The sequence below is a fragment of the Chiloscyllium plagiosum genome, unplaced genomic scaffold (assembly GCF_037043375.1).
Source record: "Chiloscyllium plagiosum isolate Xiang-an unplaced genomic scaffold, Cpla_swu_hap1 HiC_scaffold_10, whole genome shotgun sequence".
Classification (NCBI taxonomy): Eukaryota; Metazoa; Chordata; class Chondrichthyes; order Orectolobiformes; family Hemiscylliidae; genus Chiloscyllium; species Chiloscyllium plagiosum.
The window spans coordinates 85,257,604-85,274,697 of record NW_028270148.1 but is presented as its reverse complement, the minus strand read 5'-3'; the positions used below and the strand labels follow the sequence as shown (position 1 = coordinate 85,274,697).

Genomic DNA, 17,094 nt, shown 5'->3' with positions numbered 1-17,094 from the left:
TATTAAAACATACTCACTAGCATTTAATTATGTTGAACTTAAATTGGCCAGTTATTTATCAATCATCGTTTACAGTTGTCCCACGTTTATCAGGACAATGGCAGGAATTTATTTACCCGAGAAGCATGTTACACAAAACATAAAAAATCTGTTATCTAAAGTTGAATTGATAGGAAAAGGTAAAAATGTTCCCATTGGCTGAGAGAACCCAAATTTGAGGTAAACAACAAAAGACACAAGGGAAAACCAAATTTTTTTAAAAAGCAGTGATTAGGATAGAAAATGGAATCCAAATATATAATGGAAGTAGATTCAAATCACTGTTTTCAAAAGAAAATTGTATAATTATCTGAGGGCAAAAATTGCAGGGATTTGGCAAAAGGTGGAACAGTGGGATCACTGTAATTGGTCTTGCAGAGAACTGGTATAGATATGGAAAGCTAAATATGTTACAACCATTTTATAATTAATTGAAATCGAGTGACTTTGCTGAATAGTCACAGCATGATAATGAACAAAGAGATGGATTTGTGTATATGGCAGGTTTTTAAACCAATCAAAATTGAATAATTTTGCTTTATATATAGAAAATGCTAATTTTATATTCATCATCAAAATTACATAAATTTAGGACCTCAAGATTTAAATTTGAAATTTCCATTTAAAACAAAACTGCTATTTACAAAGTGGTACAATTAATGCAAAAACATAGGAACAATACATTAGCTGAGTTTTTAATTCAGTAATAATTGCAGAATAAAAACAAGCAAAAGCACGAAAAGTTTGCTTTTCCTAAAACCACCTACAGAAACAAGAATTACTACTTATAGTGTTCAACTTACTTGACCTAAAACTAGGACACTACTTAACAAAATATCATTTAAAAAGGCATATTTCATTTCGCTGTGCCTTCTGATAGACCTCAAGTAATAGATAAGCTATACCTATTTGCCTCCATCACAAAGATATAAGCTTGACTCAATTGATTTTTTTGCTGCCTTTACTGTTAAGATAATATTAATCAGTTCACCTTTGTTGCCAACAGCAAGTCAACGATCCTAATAACTGTGAAGTTTGACATATCCATAAAACATACATCTGAAAACGATTCAAGCAGTGACTATCAAAGCTCACCTGAATAACTCCTTCCATCATGCTAACCATCTTGTTAACTATTGCAATAACTTTATGAGTACGTTCAGAAGGGCTCATATCAGGTCGGTACTGGCTAGACAGGACATATCGACAAGTCATGTAGAGTACATATGTCGGAGACAGCTTGAAATGGACAGTAGAACTATTGGTGTAGTTAACAACTGCAGACAGGAAGGAGTCTTCAGCTGTAAAATAAAAATAATTAGTTATTACCTTAACTAACATAATAGCATTCTAAATAAAATGTTGCATTATATTCAATCCATTCATTCAAAGTAGTTACCTAAGTGCTTAAAAAGGAACAAACTTACATTAGTAAACCACTAAATCCTCAGGATCTCTTGGAAGTGCTTCAAAGCCAATAACCAAGATACCTTTGCAGTCAGCTTTGCAACACGATTGTTAATTTTCACACAGCAAGGTCCTACTAACAGCAAGTAAGACTGCATAATCAGTAATGATGTTGGGGGGAGGGGGGAAGAATACATACCACAAAGGACTCCTTAGCCACCTAACCTGAAGTGGGATCTTATACATTCTCTTGGGAGGGAATACCAAGTTTAATGTGAAAGACCTCCAACAGCAGATCACTTCCTCTATACAATGGTACCAGTCTATATTGTGCTCAAACTTGAGGAGTGGAACTTGAATCCATGTCTCAAGAGAAGTATGCTACCAGTGGATCAAGGCTGACAAAATAAAATTGCTTAATACAAGTGGACACAATAGATATATATATTGTAGTTACTTACAGCTCTCTCGAAATTCTATTGTTGCTGGCAGAGTCAACTCATGACCTTGTACATCTTGTGGTCTGCAAAGTAATAGTAGATTTTCATCAAACCAAATAATGTCTATATGTTTGATCACACTTAACAGATGCTGACCTCCAGTGGTCATGCAATTGCAGAATTATGGAATATTTTTAAGCACAAATTATGAACAAATCAAAGATTATATAACGCAAATAAAATTTAATTTCAATAAATATCACTGCTAAGGTTTTCAGCTTCTACACCTACTGGGAAGTTTCTCATGGCACTACAGTATTAAGAACTGGATTTACTATGCTTTGATTGTATTGCTTTTTCAAACCTACACTGCACACCCTCTGAGCTAACTATTGTTAAAACACAAGCATCCATTTATACAGGAATTTCAAAGTAAAACATTACACTTTTCTTTAATTAAAAAAAGTGATCTTGAAAATCAGCACCTGGATAAAAAAAAAGACACGTTAACGTTTTGGGGTAGACCCTTCACTGCTTCTGGAAAATAAGTGGCCCATTAATCAATATTCAATAAAACAAAGGGGCAAGTTGGGAACGCAGTGGACAGAAAAGAACACGAATACAGAGACCAGTTAATAAAGGTATTGAGAGTTCATAGATGAGCAAACGTTTAAAAAAAATAGCAAGAGATAAAACCCAGTGAATAAGGAAAGTGGTTGTTAGAACAAAAGGCAGAAAGTAATTAAGGCATAGGACAGACTTAAAAACAAACTGAATAAGAAGTCAGAAAAGAACAATGAAAAATGTTGGCAAGTTACCACTGCTTTTTCAATGCAGATAATGAGTGGTACAAATTGGTAACTCTTAATGTTGGTCTAAGGATGATAGAATGATATCCAATTGAAGCAGTATATTGAGTCTATGATCTCATGTGGTCCAAAACAAATGATGACCATATATGATAAAAACATTAGTGAAAAAAATGTTTAATAAACTTTGAATTTAAATTTTAAAAATCTAAGACACTTTACATTTGAGTCATGCTCTTAACAGTAAGAACAATAAAAGATGTCTGAAAGCAATTTGTAGGGATATCAGACAATACATTGTTGTGAAAACATGAGCTTAGATCTAAGGAAGCAGAGGTTAATAGTGGAAGGATTCTTGTTAGACTGGAGGCCTATGATTAGTGGAGTGCCTCAGGGGTTGATGCTGGGCCCATTACTGTTTGTTATCGATATCAATGATTTGAATGAGAATGTACAATGCATGATTAGTAAGTTTGCAGATGACACCAAGATAGGAGGTATCATGGATAGTGAGGAAGGTTATCAGAAATTGATCAGCTGGGAAGTGGGCCGAGAAATGGCAAATGGAGTTTAATATAGATAAGTGAGAATTCCTGCATTTTGGAAAATCAAAGTTTCACAATGAATGGTAGGGCCTTAAGGAGGGTAGTGGAACAGACGGACCTTGGCGTTCAGGTGCACAGTTCTCTCAAAGTGGAGTCACAGGTAGACGGGGCGATGAATGCAGCTATTGGTACACTGGCCTTCAATCAGGATATTGAGAATAGAAATTGGGAAGTTATGCTGCAGTTGTACAGGATGTTGGTGAGGCCGTACGTGGGAGTATTGTTTTCAGTTTTGGTCACCTTGCTATAGGAAGTTATCAACCTGGGGAAAAAAAAAGTGCAGAAGAAATTTACAAGGATGTTGCCAGCACTCAATGGGCTGAGTTATATGGAGAGGCTGGACAAGACAGGACGGTTTTCTTTAGAGCACAGGAGATTGAGGGAGAGTCAGTGGGAGAGGGACTCCCTGAGATTCTTGTAGAGAGGGGAGGAAAACTTCAAGGCAGGCAAGTTTTCCTCCTCTCTCTACAAGAATCTCAGGGAGTCCCTCTCCCACTGATTCTATGCTACTTTCTCCCCACCCCCACCTCCTCTCATTTATCTCTCCACCCTTCAGGCGCTCTCCTGTATTCCTGATGAAGGGCTTTTGCCTGAAATGCCGATTTTACTGCTCCTCGGATGCTGCCTGAACTGCTGTGCTTTTCCAGCACCACTAATCCAGAATCTGGTTTCCAGCATCTGCAGTCCTTGTTTTTAACCTACGGACCAGTTTGAGCCAAGGGGCCTGTCTCCACACTGTAGCACTGACTCCAATAGCAACGTGCATTTACAGGAGTGGTCAGCAAAAAGTTTAGGAAGCAGGCTACTTATAGACTCTAAATTACTAAAGAACACCTATATTACTCAGAGTTCATAAAGCAAATGATGGGCTAAAACAATTCTCCAGTCTTTAGGCAGGCAGGACGAGAAAATTCTTTGCACCTTTAGATAAGCTGTGAATTGAATTTTTTTTCAGGTCAGACAATTGTCTTGGATGATGTCATAGTTATAAATAAGTTTTATTATAGGTGTCAAATAAACATTTACAAACACCAGCTATGCAGCCTCAAAGTTGAGCCCAGAGAACTGTTATACAATATGTACAGAACTACATTTGTTGGGTTATGTAGAGACTGCAGCAGCATCCAGGTACAATCTAATGCAATAAGCCTCTGACAAAAGTTGAATGTGCCCTGATTTTGGCGCACATATAAAAGCTGAAACGTCTTCAGTACATTTAAGGTGAAGCAATGTAGTATTGAAGTACGGCCACGCACTGCAAACTCAATATTTACTTTGCTCAGAAATCAACTTTTCATCCAAGGAATGAGTTTCGTGAACCTCTGTCATCATCTTTTCAGGCAAGTATATCCTTCATTAAGGAGAAAGTGAGGTCTGCAGATGCTGGAGATCAAAGTTGAAACTTTATTGCTGGAACAGCACAGCAGGTCAGGCAGCATCCAGGGAATAGGAGATTCGACGTTTCGGGCACAGGCCCTTCTTCAGTATCCTTCATTAAGCAAAAGGAGCACCACAGCAAAATTGTAGATAGCATTTTAGGTGAGGCCATATGAAAGCCTTCTCTAAATTAAGGCAATCATCATAATTTTATTTTCCAAATCCTTCACATTAAGGTTTAACATAACATTTGCCCAATTGTTTACTGTGCGCAAAACTAGAGTTATTTGGTCTCACCACAGATACAACAGATACTCTGTTCAGACTTTTAACAGCTTGTATAATGTAGAGATTCATTTTTGACATATATTTGACAAAAGTCAAACAGAAAGTTCATGCTTCGGTGTCATAAAATAAATTTCTTTTTAACCAAGGTTTTGCTTTAAGTTTGCAATGTTCGAAATGTTGTGGAGCCAGGAGTACTTTTGTTGTATGACAAACCTACAGCTTGTAATGCTAGAAAATTATAAATTGCAAAACTGAATGCTTATATAATCTTTATTTACTACTATGTTCTAATTTCTTTTGGTCAATTAGGTATCTGATGCATGGAAACTTCAGTTTATTTTCCAATTCCACTGAATGACAAATTTCCACATTTCTACATGAACAGAACATTCTTTGTTGGAACATCCTCTAGTGAGGATGAGACACTCCAGGATCCAAAGACGCTCTGCTAAAGCTCAATTAATTAAAACATAGCAGCTTAAAGTATCTCAACAGTTAACCATCCATATGCTTCACAAGCAAGAACACATGGTCACATTTGAAATGGAGCCTATCCCTTCTCAACACCACTACTTCATTAAGACAGCTTCAAACGGTCTTGAAACAGTTAAAGGTGGATAGATCCCCAGGACCTGATCAGGAGTACCAAGAACTCTGTGGGAAGCTAGAGAAGTGATTGCTGGGCCTCTTGCTGAGATATTTGTATCATCGATAGTCACAGGTGAGGTGCCGGAAGACTGGAGGTTGGCAAACGTGGTGCCACTGTTTACGAAGGGTGGTAAGGACAAGCCAGGGAACTATAGACCAGTGAGCCTGATCTCGGTGGTGGGCAAGTTGTTGGAGGGAATCCTGAGGAACAGGATGTACATGTATTTGAAAAGGCAAGGGCTGATTAGGGATAGTCAACATGGCTTTGTGTGTGGGAAATCATGTCTCACAAACTTGATTGAGTTTTCTGAAGTAACAAAGAGGATTGATGAGGGCAGAGCAGTAGATGTGGTCTATATGGACCAGTGTGGCGTTCGACAAGGTTCCCCATGGGAGACTGATTAGCAAGGTTAGATCTCATGGAATTCAGGGAGAACTAGCCATTTGGATACAGAACTGGCTCAAGGTTTGTTTTTCAGACTGGAGGCCTGTGACCAGTGGAGTGCCACAAGGATCGGTGCTGGGTCCTCTACTTTTTGTCATTTACATAAATGATTTGGATACGAGCATAAGAGGTACACTTAGTAAGTTTGCAGATGACACCAAAATTGGAGGTGTAGTGGACAGCGAAGAGGGTTACCTCAGATTACAACAGGATCTTGACCAGATGGGCCAATGGGCTGAGAAGTGGCAGATGGAGTTTAATACAGATAAATGCGAGGTGCTGCATTTTGGGAAAGCAAATCTTAGCAGGACTTATACACTTAATGGTAAGGTCCTAGGGAGTGTTGCTGAACAAAGAGACTTGGAGTGCAGGTTTATGGCTTCTTGAAAGTGGAGTCGTAGGTAGATAGGATAGTGAAGGCGGCATTTGGTATGCTTTCCTTTATTGGTCAAAGTATTGAGTACAGGAGTTGGGAGGTCATGTTGCGGCTGTACAGGACATTGGTTAGGCCACTGTTGGAATATTGCGTGCAATTCTGGTCTCCTTCCTATCGGAAAGATGTTGTGAAACTTGAAAGGGTTCAGAAAAGATTTACAAGGATGTTGCCAGGGTTGGAGGATCTGAGCTATAGGAAGAGGTTGAACAGGTTGGGGCTGTTTTCCCTGGAGCGTCGGAGGCTGAGGGGTGACCTTATAGAGGTTTACAAAATTATGAGGGGCATCAATAGGATAAATAGGCAAAGTCTTTTCCCTGGGGTCAGGGAGCCCAGAACTAGAGGGCATAGCTTTAGAGTGAGAGGGGAAAGATATAAAAGAGACCTAAGGGGCAACCTTTTCACGCAGAGGGTGGTACATATATGAAATGAGTTGCCAGAGGATGTGGTGGAGGCTGGTACAATTGCAACATTTAAGAGGCATTTGGATGGGTATATGAATAGGAATGTTTTGGAGGGATATGGGCCAGGTGCTGGCAGGTGGGACTAGATTGGGTTGGGATATCTGGTCGGCATGGACGGGTTGGACCAAAGGGTCTGTTTCCATGCTGTACATCTCTATGACTCTGACTAGTTTGATGACTGTCAAAACTAAGCACCTTTATTGTTTCACAAGTCTGTCCCACATAACAGCACCCAATAAATCGTAGAAGATGCTAATTGGATGGGACAGGACAGTTTCTGAATTTCCACCTCCTCTTTACCTCGAACATGCAATCTTTTTACACGCTCATCCCCCATCAAGAAAATCACAGGGCTCTCCATTTCTTGGAAAAAAGGCATGCACGATCATCGCCTGCGGCATGGCTGAGCTCATCCTCACTCTGAGCAACTTCTCCTTTGACTCTTCTCACTCATCAGGTCAAAGGGGTGGTCATGGGTACCCCCTGTTATCCATGTTTCTATGTAGGGTAGGTGGAACACTGTTCCAGTCTTATTCCAGCCCCCAAGCACAACTCTTTTTCTGGTATATCAGCATCAGCACTGCTTCCCTCTTTCGCTCCAAATTGGAAAGGTTCATCAATTTCACTTTCAATTTCCACTCTATCATCTCCTGACTCCTCCCTTCCCTTCCTCAACATCTGTTTCCATCTAGATGTAGGTTTGCTTGCTGAGCTGGAAGGTTCATTTTCAGACGTTTCATCACCATACTAGATAACATCTTCAGTGAGCCTCCAGTTGAAGCACTGGTGCTGTAACCCAATTTCTATTTGGGTGTCTGGGTTTCCTTGGGTTGGTGATGTCATTTTCTGTGGTGACATCATTTCATATGATGTCATTCCTTTTTTTTTAAGGGGATGGTAGATGGGATCCAAGTCAATGCGTTTGTTGATAGAGTACCAATTGGAATGCCATGCTTCTAGGTATTCTCGTGCGTGTCTCTGTTTGGCTTGTCCCAGGATGGATGTATTGTCCCAGTTGAAGTGGTGTAATCCTCATCCATATGTAAGGATACCAGTGAGAGAGAGTCATGTCGTCTTGTGGCTAGTTGATGTTCATGTATCCTAGTGGCTAGTTTTCTGCCTGTTTGTCCTATATAGTTTTTGTTACAGTTCTTGCAAGGTATTTTATAGATGGCATTAGTTTTGCTTGTTATCTTTACAGGGTCTTTCAAGTTCATTATCTGCTGTTTTAGTGTGTTGATGGGTTTGTGGGCTACCATAATGCCAAGGGGTCTGAATAGTCTGGCAGTCGTTTCCAAGGTGTCTTTGATGTAGGGGAGAGTGACTAGGGTTTCCAGATGTGTTGCATCTGCTTGTTTGGGTTTGTTGCTCAGAAATCGGCGGACTGTGTTCATCGAGTACATTTTTTAAAAATACACTGTATAGGTGATTTTCCTCTGCTCTTTGTAGATCTTCTGTGCTCCAGTGTATGGTGGCTCATTGAAATAATGTTCTAATGCAGCTTTGTTTGTGGATGTTAGGATGATTGCTTCTGTCGTTCAATATTTGGTTTGTACATGTTGTTTTCCTGTAGACACTGGTTTGACGTTCCCCATTGGCTGTTCGCTCTGTGACATCTAGGAATGGCAGTTTGCAGTTGTTTTGCTCCTCTTTAGTGAATGTTATGCCAGTAAGGGTATTATTGATGGTCTTGAAGGTTTCCTGTAATTTGTTTTGGTTAGCGATGGCAAAGGTGTCATCCACATAGCAGACCTAAAGTTTGGGTTGGATGGTTGGCAGAGCTGTTTCCAGCTCAGCCAGCAAACTTTATATCCAGAACCTCAACCTGAGCTACAAATCTTTTCAGAGCTCACATACATCCTTGCACCTTAAATACTGTAGAGACCCTATTCCATTCTCCCAGTTACTCAGTCTATTGCAACAGTTCTCATGATGCCAACTTCGACAAGGGGGCCTCCATAACATCCACCTTTGTCCTCAACCAAGGATTCTCCTGCACTGTAGATGGGGGTTCAACCGCATCTGTCCCACCTGCAACACTTCAGCCCTAACTCCCCTCCCCTTCCCACAATAGCAGTTGGGTCCCCCTTGTCCTCAACTAGCATTTACATCCACAGGATACATATTCCCCTCCTGCCAGCCTTACGCAAGGATTGTTCTGTCTGGGACACCCTGATCCACTGCTCCTTCAATTCCAACATCTCCCCACAACCCCTTGGCACCTTTCCCTATATATGCAGAAGGTATAACACCTGCCTATTTACTTCCTCCCTCTTCAGTATCCAAGGGCCCAAAGACACCTTCCATGTGAAGAAGTCCTTTACCTACATTTCACTCCATCTAGTCTACTGCATTTGCTGCTCACAACAGTTTCACAGAACACTTGCATTCTGTCTGTAAAAAAAAAAGACACTGGGCTTCCAGTTGCTTGCCACATCAACACACCACCCTGTTGCCTGGCCAACATCTGTCTCAGGCCTGCTGTAGTGTTCAATGAAGCTCAGTGCAAGCCAGAAGAACAGCACCCCATTTTCCGCTTGGGAACTCTACAATTGTCTGAACGCTATAGCGAGTTCAACAATTTTAAGCCTTGAGGCACCTTCTCTCACGTGCTTACCCTAACCCCACACATGGACTTGTTATCACATGGTCTGTTGTTATTAAACACTATCCACTGTTAGTCACAAATGGCACCATTAACAGATTTCATTCTTCTAGGCTGACCATTATCCACCCTTTGTCTGTTCAGCTGTTCTTCTCTCTTTGTTATCTATCCCCACCTAAAGTTTACTCTTTAGCTCCTCATCCTATTGTCTGTATAAAAACCAAAATTTTCTTAGTTTCTATCATTTCTGAGGAAGGGTCACTGGGCCCAAAATGTTAATGCTGATTTCTCTCCATAGATATTGCCAGATCTGAGATTTTCTAGCAATTTCTGTTTTTGTTTCTAGAATAGTCTGATCTCTGGTGCCATTACATGCTGACCTAAGAAATGGTCCTGAAAACATTAAATTAATTCATCATCTAGACTTTTTCCATCAGATTTTCCAGTCTACTTAAGTTAAATCTACATGATAATTGCTGTATCCTTTTGATAAGCTTACTTCTTCCTTGATACCGTGCGCAACTATGTCATTACTGTTAAGGGGCTTGTACATAAAACTTGTGACCTTTTGCCACTATAATTCATTTTTATCCTGTCTACTTTCATATCCTTGTTTCCCGAAATTAGGTTCTCTCTCTATTTTGCTGACATCTTTAAATAATAGAGACACGCTCACCCTTTCCTACTAGCTCCCCTATCCTTCCTAAATATCTCTCACCCTTCAATATTCAAGTCCCAATTCTGCAACCACGTTTCAGTGATGGCCACTAAATCACAGTTATCTTAATTCATATTACTAGTTTTGTTTAAATTCTATGTGCACAGAAATACAGTGCCTTGAGCTTTGTCCTTGTTATTTTTGTAATCTCTCGTCTTAACCGATTTGCTCTCAGATCTGCACTCTTCGTTTATTCATTACTTCCTCCCCATTCTTTGATTCACCACCACTTCCCAAATTTGGTCCCTCGTCCTTAGTGTTTAATTTAAAATCTACACTACTTGCCCATTTATACAGGTCACAAGAACACCAGACCTACTATTCACCAGTCCAGAAATGTCCAGAAGCCTGGTACTGGACAGACAAGACAGCCACCTGGACTCTTGCTCTTTTTTTGGTGGTGAACAGGTCAACTCCTGTGACCATGCTGACCCTATGATCACTACATTCCTTTCAGCTTTCCTGCCTGGATAACTTTCTGTACCATGGTACCATCATTTAGATACTCCTCTCCATCCCCAAAATGGATGACTGCTTCTTGGTACAAAAAATATCCAGTAATAGTCCCCCTTCCTGATGTATCAATGTCTGTAGTTGAGCCTCCAGCTCCAGCTCTTAGTCGAAGTTTCTCAAACTTCAAATACTTAAAGGTACGCTTGCCTTGGATCACAGTGGCATCCTTGATCTCCCATATACTGCAGTTTTGACACACCATCTGTACTGCATTTTCCAGTCTAGGTTAGAATCCACATGATAATTGCTATAGCCTTTTGATAAGCTCACATCATTCCTTCCTTGATGTCCAGAATTGTTAATGAGTTCTTAATTTAGCTGCATTGTTCATTTATTTATGCTGATTCTTGATGTATTATTAGTATATGTCGTCATGGCAAGGTTATGTTAAAACTTGAGAACAGAAAAGGTTTCAACCAACAGTGGTGGTAAAATTGATGTTCTTCCAAATGGAAGATAAACAGTGGTGCTCACAAGGGGTTAATGATAGGTCCCCTTTTCACTTTGATATACAAATATTGACCTTGACTTAGGCGCACATGGTCCAACTTCAAAATTTGCAGATGGCACTAAACCCAAGTACATGAACCGTGCCGAACAGTAGTCAACTACAAGTGGACATTTGACCAGCTGGAGAAATAGGCAGATAGATTAAATTTAATGTAGGTTAATTTAATAAAGTTATATTTGGACAGAGAGAACAAATTGAAAATAAAGGACACAAATCTAAAGAACTGCAGGAACATAAAGGCTTTGTGGTATATGCATAAATCATGGAATGTCAAAAGTTCAGTATGTGGTTAAAATATACAAGGGATCAAGCACTGTGCACTAGAGACACAGGACAAAAGCAAAGGAGTTATGATCAACCTTTATAAACTACTAGTTTGGCCTCAACTTTGATATGTCCAGTTATGGTGACATTTTTGGAAAGATTAAGGAGGTAATAAAGAATGTGCAGGAGATTCATGACAAGAGTTCCAAGGATCAGCGATGCATTGGGGAACAGGGTGAAGAGGTTCAGTAGAGGTATTCTAGGCCAGAGCTTCTGTAAGTTTGAACTATAAGCCAAACTTTTGAGGTTTGCTAGCTCTGAGGCAGAAATGGCTGCTGGGGAGTTCTGACTGAATGCTAACAGCTGCAAGACCCCTTTAAATTCTCATTTTAACAGTGCACATTGCCTAACTGGCCAATCATTTTGCTTAAAAGCTCTGCAGTCTCAAAAGCCTACTTCTCATCATCCTTTCTCCCTCCCCTTCAAATTGTTCCAAATCAAGTACAGTGGTGAGCAGGATCAATTTGCATGATTATAAACAATGTGTCTATAGTCATGTGAAGCTGAATTCGCTCACTGGAAAATCTGCCAGATTTTAAAACATAACTAATAAACAGATGTGCCTTGCCTGATCTCTTGTTTGTAGTAGTCTTGTTGTTCCACTCTGACAATTGGCTTCACCACATTGCGTTCACTTGAACTGGAACTGGAAACTGTGTGCTCGCTATCCAATCTATCTGAACTCTAAGGAAAAAGACAACAGTTGCAGGATCAGGATTTGGAAAAAAATGACATTTCTAAACCTTTGACAGAATTGTAACATACAAACAGGATAGCCCAGATTTTAAACTGAAATAAAAACCAAGCTGACAGTCACTATCAGTGCAGTGACTCAAGTCAGAGTCCTGAAGTACACACTGACGCAGTTAAAAACAGTTCTGGAAGTTTCAAATCAGTTATTCTTTAAAATGTAACCTATTTTTGTAATAATTACATGATACTTAATGACTAGAAATCTGCTAACATGATATTTAAAAGGTTACAGCTTATGCAGTGAGTTAAGTGTGTCTCCTTTCAGAATTTTATAATGGATTTTTTTTAAAAAATAAGCTCTCTCAGCTCAATTCCATGCATATAAAACTCGCCAATAATGTGACTTTGTACTTGAAAGTAGTTAAGGGGAAAAAAGGAAAGAGGTTTTCTGTTGCTTTTGTTTTTCATAAACGTTTGAGGCCTTGAAGTTAATTTTACTCTTGAGGAAAAGCAACTGGTTATTTGGACAGTGTCATAACTGGAGTGGCGGGGAGGTGGAGAGAAAGAGACTTTGACACCATGGTACAGAAGACATTCTGGATCCAGTTCTCAGAAGGAATGTAGTGGTAGTAGGGAGCAATATAAGGGTGGGAAATTGATACCATTCTCCGTAGCACAGAGCATTATTCCAGATGGCTGCGTTGCCTTTCCAGTGATAGTAGGGGACATCTAAGGCTGGAGATAAACTTTCAATTGAAGCGTGAGGATCCAGATGTCATGGTCCATTTAGGTACAGATGACATTGGCAGGTCAAAGGAGGAAGTCATGTCTGGTCAATATGGGCAACTAAGTGCCAAATTAAGAAGTATAATCTCAAAAGTCAAAATCTCAAGGTTAGTTTTCAGAATCTGCTGACTGAAGCTTTATATCACGGCTACTACACTTTAGATATTGCTCAACACCCAGCACAGAATTTATTTGTTTTAATGCATGTTAGCCAACTGCAGAGATCCAGAAAAGTAAGTGAAATAACTTAAGCTATGAACTTGGATTGAACAATAAATTGTTGCAGTGGATTGTGCATTATTCACAATAGCTTGGGACCAGTTTCTGAGTTAGAGCAGAAATAGAAATCATGGAAGCATAATTGGTTAATCATTTGCATACAATTAACTGGGCTACCAAGACACCACTTTTACTTGTAGAATGCCTTGGACAATTAGTTACTTGCTTAAATTACATTGCTCCTTTTGGAAGCAAAACAGAATAAAATTTGATGATACATTCAATGCTCATTCTAGATGTTATGCATCATATGCAAGACTACAACAGTAGAGAAATAATTGCTGTTTTTGGGATTCTGTGGGATGCACAGATCCAATTGAATCTCAAGGGAAATCTATTCAAAGAAATCTACCTAAAGGCTAATTGCAAACAAGCACAGAAAAACAAGCCTTACATGAACTACAACCTCTCCACATTTTCAAAATTCTCAATCTTGTTCAGTGAAACTAACCAAATCAGTGCCAATTTATCAATATTATGAATTGCATGCTTACATCCATTAGTTTCTGGCGTGAGAATCCTAAAATCAGATGAATAAAAAGGAATTTGATTGTCGTAGAACACCAGAATAAAAATGTTTTCCAAGTTGTCCTTTTAAGGCTTTGAAATGTTAACTTTCTTTTGTCAAGGCAGACTTGTGCTCCTAATAATATTCATCAGCTATCCGCTAAAGAGAGATGGAGTTAATGTCTTAAAACATCTAAAATGCTTTGCAAAAATTTGCCATTTTGAATATTTTCAAGTTAGCGTATCTTCCTTGAAGTGTGGATGGCAGAATATGAATTTTTAAAACCATTCTTTATCTCGACACAAGTATTTTTGGATCTTCTCATTACTATTTAACAGTGGTGGTCCTTATTCTTGGTCTTGGTCCAATAAACAGTTCCAGTAAAGCTTTCATTTAAATTTCCCCTGCTGCTCCTATAGGATTTGATGCTTTTTGTTAATACTTTTAATGCTTTTGTTAATACTTTTAATATTTGCCTCTTTATGGGATGGGCTGACAGAAAAATCATTTTAAAAAGGAGTAAACATTACCAACAGATAAAAAGAATCCAAAAACAACACGTGAACACAATTAATGCAAACTGCCTAATCCAAATCAATTTCGTTAAATACCCTTTCATTGTAATCTAGACAGTTAAGCTATCTCAGAGCCCAACTGAAACTATTTAGAAGTGATCAATGACAGAACATTTTCATGAACAACTGAGTTTAAGTGTTTTGTTCATTTTCAAAATAGTACAACTTAATTATACTCAAGTTCATTAACACAAAACAAAGAAAAAATTACCTTGCTCATAGTTAATGGCATACCACTGTGAATGTCGCCGTCCAGATCAAATGTAGTTTCTTGGACACTTCGGGACCCTTGCCTATAAATCACAATTTTTTTTTTAAAGAAACATCCTTCAAATTAATTTTTTTTTTCTCCCCAAGCACACTTCAAACAATGTTTAAACCAAAACTGTGAAACTTGGCACTCTACAGAATTTTTGACTCAAATGGAGTTCAACAATTTTAGATCACAACCTCTGCCTCCATGTTGACCACTTTTTGATTTCTTTTTGTTTTACTGGGTTAGTCACAAACTTGCTTCTTTCTTTATCCTTTTGTGTTTTATTTAGATAATTTTTACGTAGCATTTCACTCATTTAGAGGCAATCTTTTTTTAAAAACCAAACTCATTACAATTCTTTACCTATTACATCATGAAATTATTGAATTTCAAATGTGGTTTAAAGTCCTTGACAACTGCAATATAACTTGCCAATTTCATATTCTATGCACCGACCATGAAACAAGCATGCCACACATCACTGGTAACAGATTTCCAATCAGAAATACACTCTTCCACTGCTACTTTGTCTTTACCAGCACCCTGCTGGTCCCTCATGACTTCATGTTTTGTATCAGCCTGCCATGAGGAATCTTGTCAGAGGTCTCAATAAAGTCCATATAGATATTACCTACCACCATACCCTCAAAAACTCAATGTTTGCTAAGTTATGAAAAGGACATTTGGAGGTTATAAAAAGATAGATAGGTTAAATGAGTGGGTAAAGATGGACAAATGGAGTAGAATGTGAGAAAATATGAAATTGCCCTTTTGGCAGGAAAAAGAAAAAAAAATTACCTAAATTCAGACAGATTACAGAGCCTGAGATCCAGAGAGAGCCCAGCATTCTAGTGGATAAATCACAATAAGGCGAGGATGCAGGTACAGCAAGTGATTTGGAAAGCCAATAGGATTTTCAGTTATTGGGAGAGCAACAGAATACAGAAGGTGGGGGAATATGCTTCAGTTGTATAGTACATAGGTGAGACCACATGTGGAGTACTGTGTACAGTATTGATCTCCTTATTTAAGGATGTATGTGTGTACTGGTAGCAATTCAGAGGTTTACTGGACTAACGCCTACAATGGACAGGTTGCCTTTTGAGGAAAGATTGAGCAGGCTAGTCATTGGAGTTGACAAGAACAAGTCAATATTTAATTAAAACATAAAAGATCTGGAGGGGTCTCAAAAGTTTTGATGTGAGAAGGATGTTTTCTCTTGTGGCAGGATTCAGAGCTGGGGAGGCAATTGTCTAGTGATATTATCACTAGACTTTTAATCCAGAGACCCAGATAACGTCCTGGGAATCTGGGTGCAATTCCCACGATGGCACATGGCTGAATTTGAATTCAGTTTTTTAAAAAAATCTGGAAATAAGAAAGTAAAGATGACCATTAATCCATTGTCGACAGTTGGAAAAATCCATTTGGTTCGCTAAAGCCCTTTAGAGAAGGAAACTGTATTCTTACTTGGGCCAGCCAATTTGCAACTTCAGACCCACAGCCAATGTGGTTGATTCAAATTACCCTCTGGATAATTAGGGGTGGGAAATAAATGCTGCCCCATGAAGGTGTACAAAAAAAAACTAGAAGTCTCTGTTTGAAAGTAAAACATTAAAGACAGAGATAAGGAATAATTTTTCTCACATAGGATCATGACTCTTTGGAACACAGTTTCCCCTGTCATTGAATATTTTTAAGACTAGGTAGATAGAATTATTGAGAAGCAATGGGTGAAAGGCTATCAGACACGCAGGAACGAAGAGTAATCAGATCATCAATTATCTTATTCAACGGTGAAGCAGGTTCAAGGTGCTGAGTGGCTTATTCCTGTTCTTAATTTTTATGTTTAGGAATGAATCCCTTCTTGAGTATAGAAGTTGGGAAGTTACATTGCAGTTGTACAGGACATTGGTGACACCGCACTTGGAATATTGTGTTCAGTTTTGGTCACCTCGCTATAGGAAGGATGTTATTAAACTGGAAAGAATGCAGAATAAACTTACAAGGTGGGCGGCACGGTGGCACAGTGGTTAGCACTGCTGCCTCACAGCGCCAGAGACCCGGGTTCAATTCCCGCCTCAGGCGACTGACTGTGTGGAGTTTGCACGTTCTCCCCGTGTCTGCGTGGGTTTCCTCCGGGTGCTCCGGTTTCCTCCCACAGTCACAAAGATGTGCAGGGTCAGGTGAATTGGCCAAACTAAATTGCCCGTAGTGTTAGATAAGGGGTAAATGTAGGGGTATGGGTGGGTTTCGCTTTGGCGGGTCGGTGTGGACTTGTTGGGCCGAAGGGCCTGTTTCCACACTGTAATGTAATGTAATGTAATCTAATCTAATCTAATCTAATCTAATCTAATCTAATCTAATCTAA

The 17,094-nt window shown here is 39.2% G+C and overlaps 1 protein-coding gene across 12 annotated transcripts in view; it reads right to left on the bottom strand.

The window, feature by feature from the left end:
* afdna (afadin, adherens junction formation factor a) overlaps positions 1-17,094 on the bottom strand; it is a 242,063-nt gene that overhangs the window by 97,390 nt on the left and 127,579 nt on the right. For all 12 annotated transcript variants that reach the window (XM_087991512.1, XM_087991517.1, XM_087991519.1 and 9 more), the window contains 4 exons: positions 14,679-14,760; positions 12,195-12,310; positions 1,908-1,969; positions 1,135-1,340 (listed from right to left, as the gene is read on the bottom strand). In XM_087991512.1, the coding sequence (XP_087847638.1) occupies positions 1,135-1,340; positions 1,908-1,969; positions 12,195-12,310; positions 14,679-14,760 (466 nt within the window). The remainder of the gene's footprint in view (positions 1-1,134; positions 1,341-1,907; positions 1,970-12,194; positions 12,311-14,678; positions 14,761-17,094) is intronic.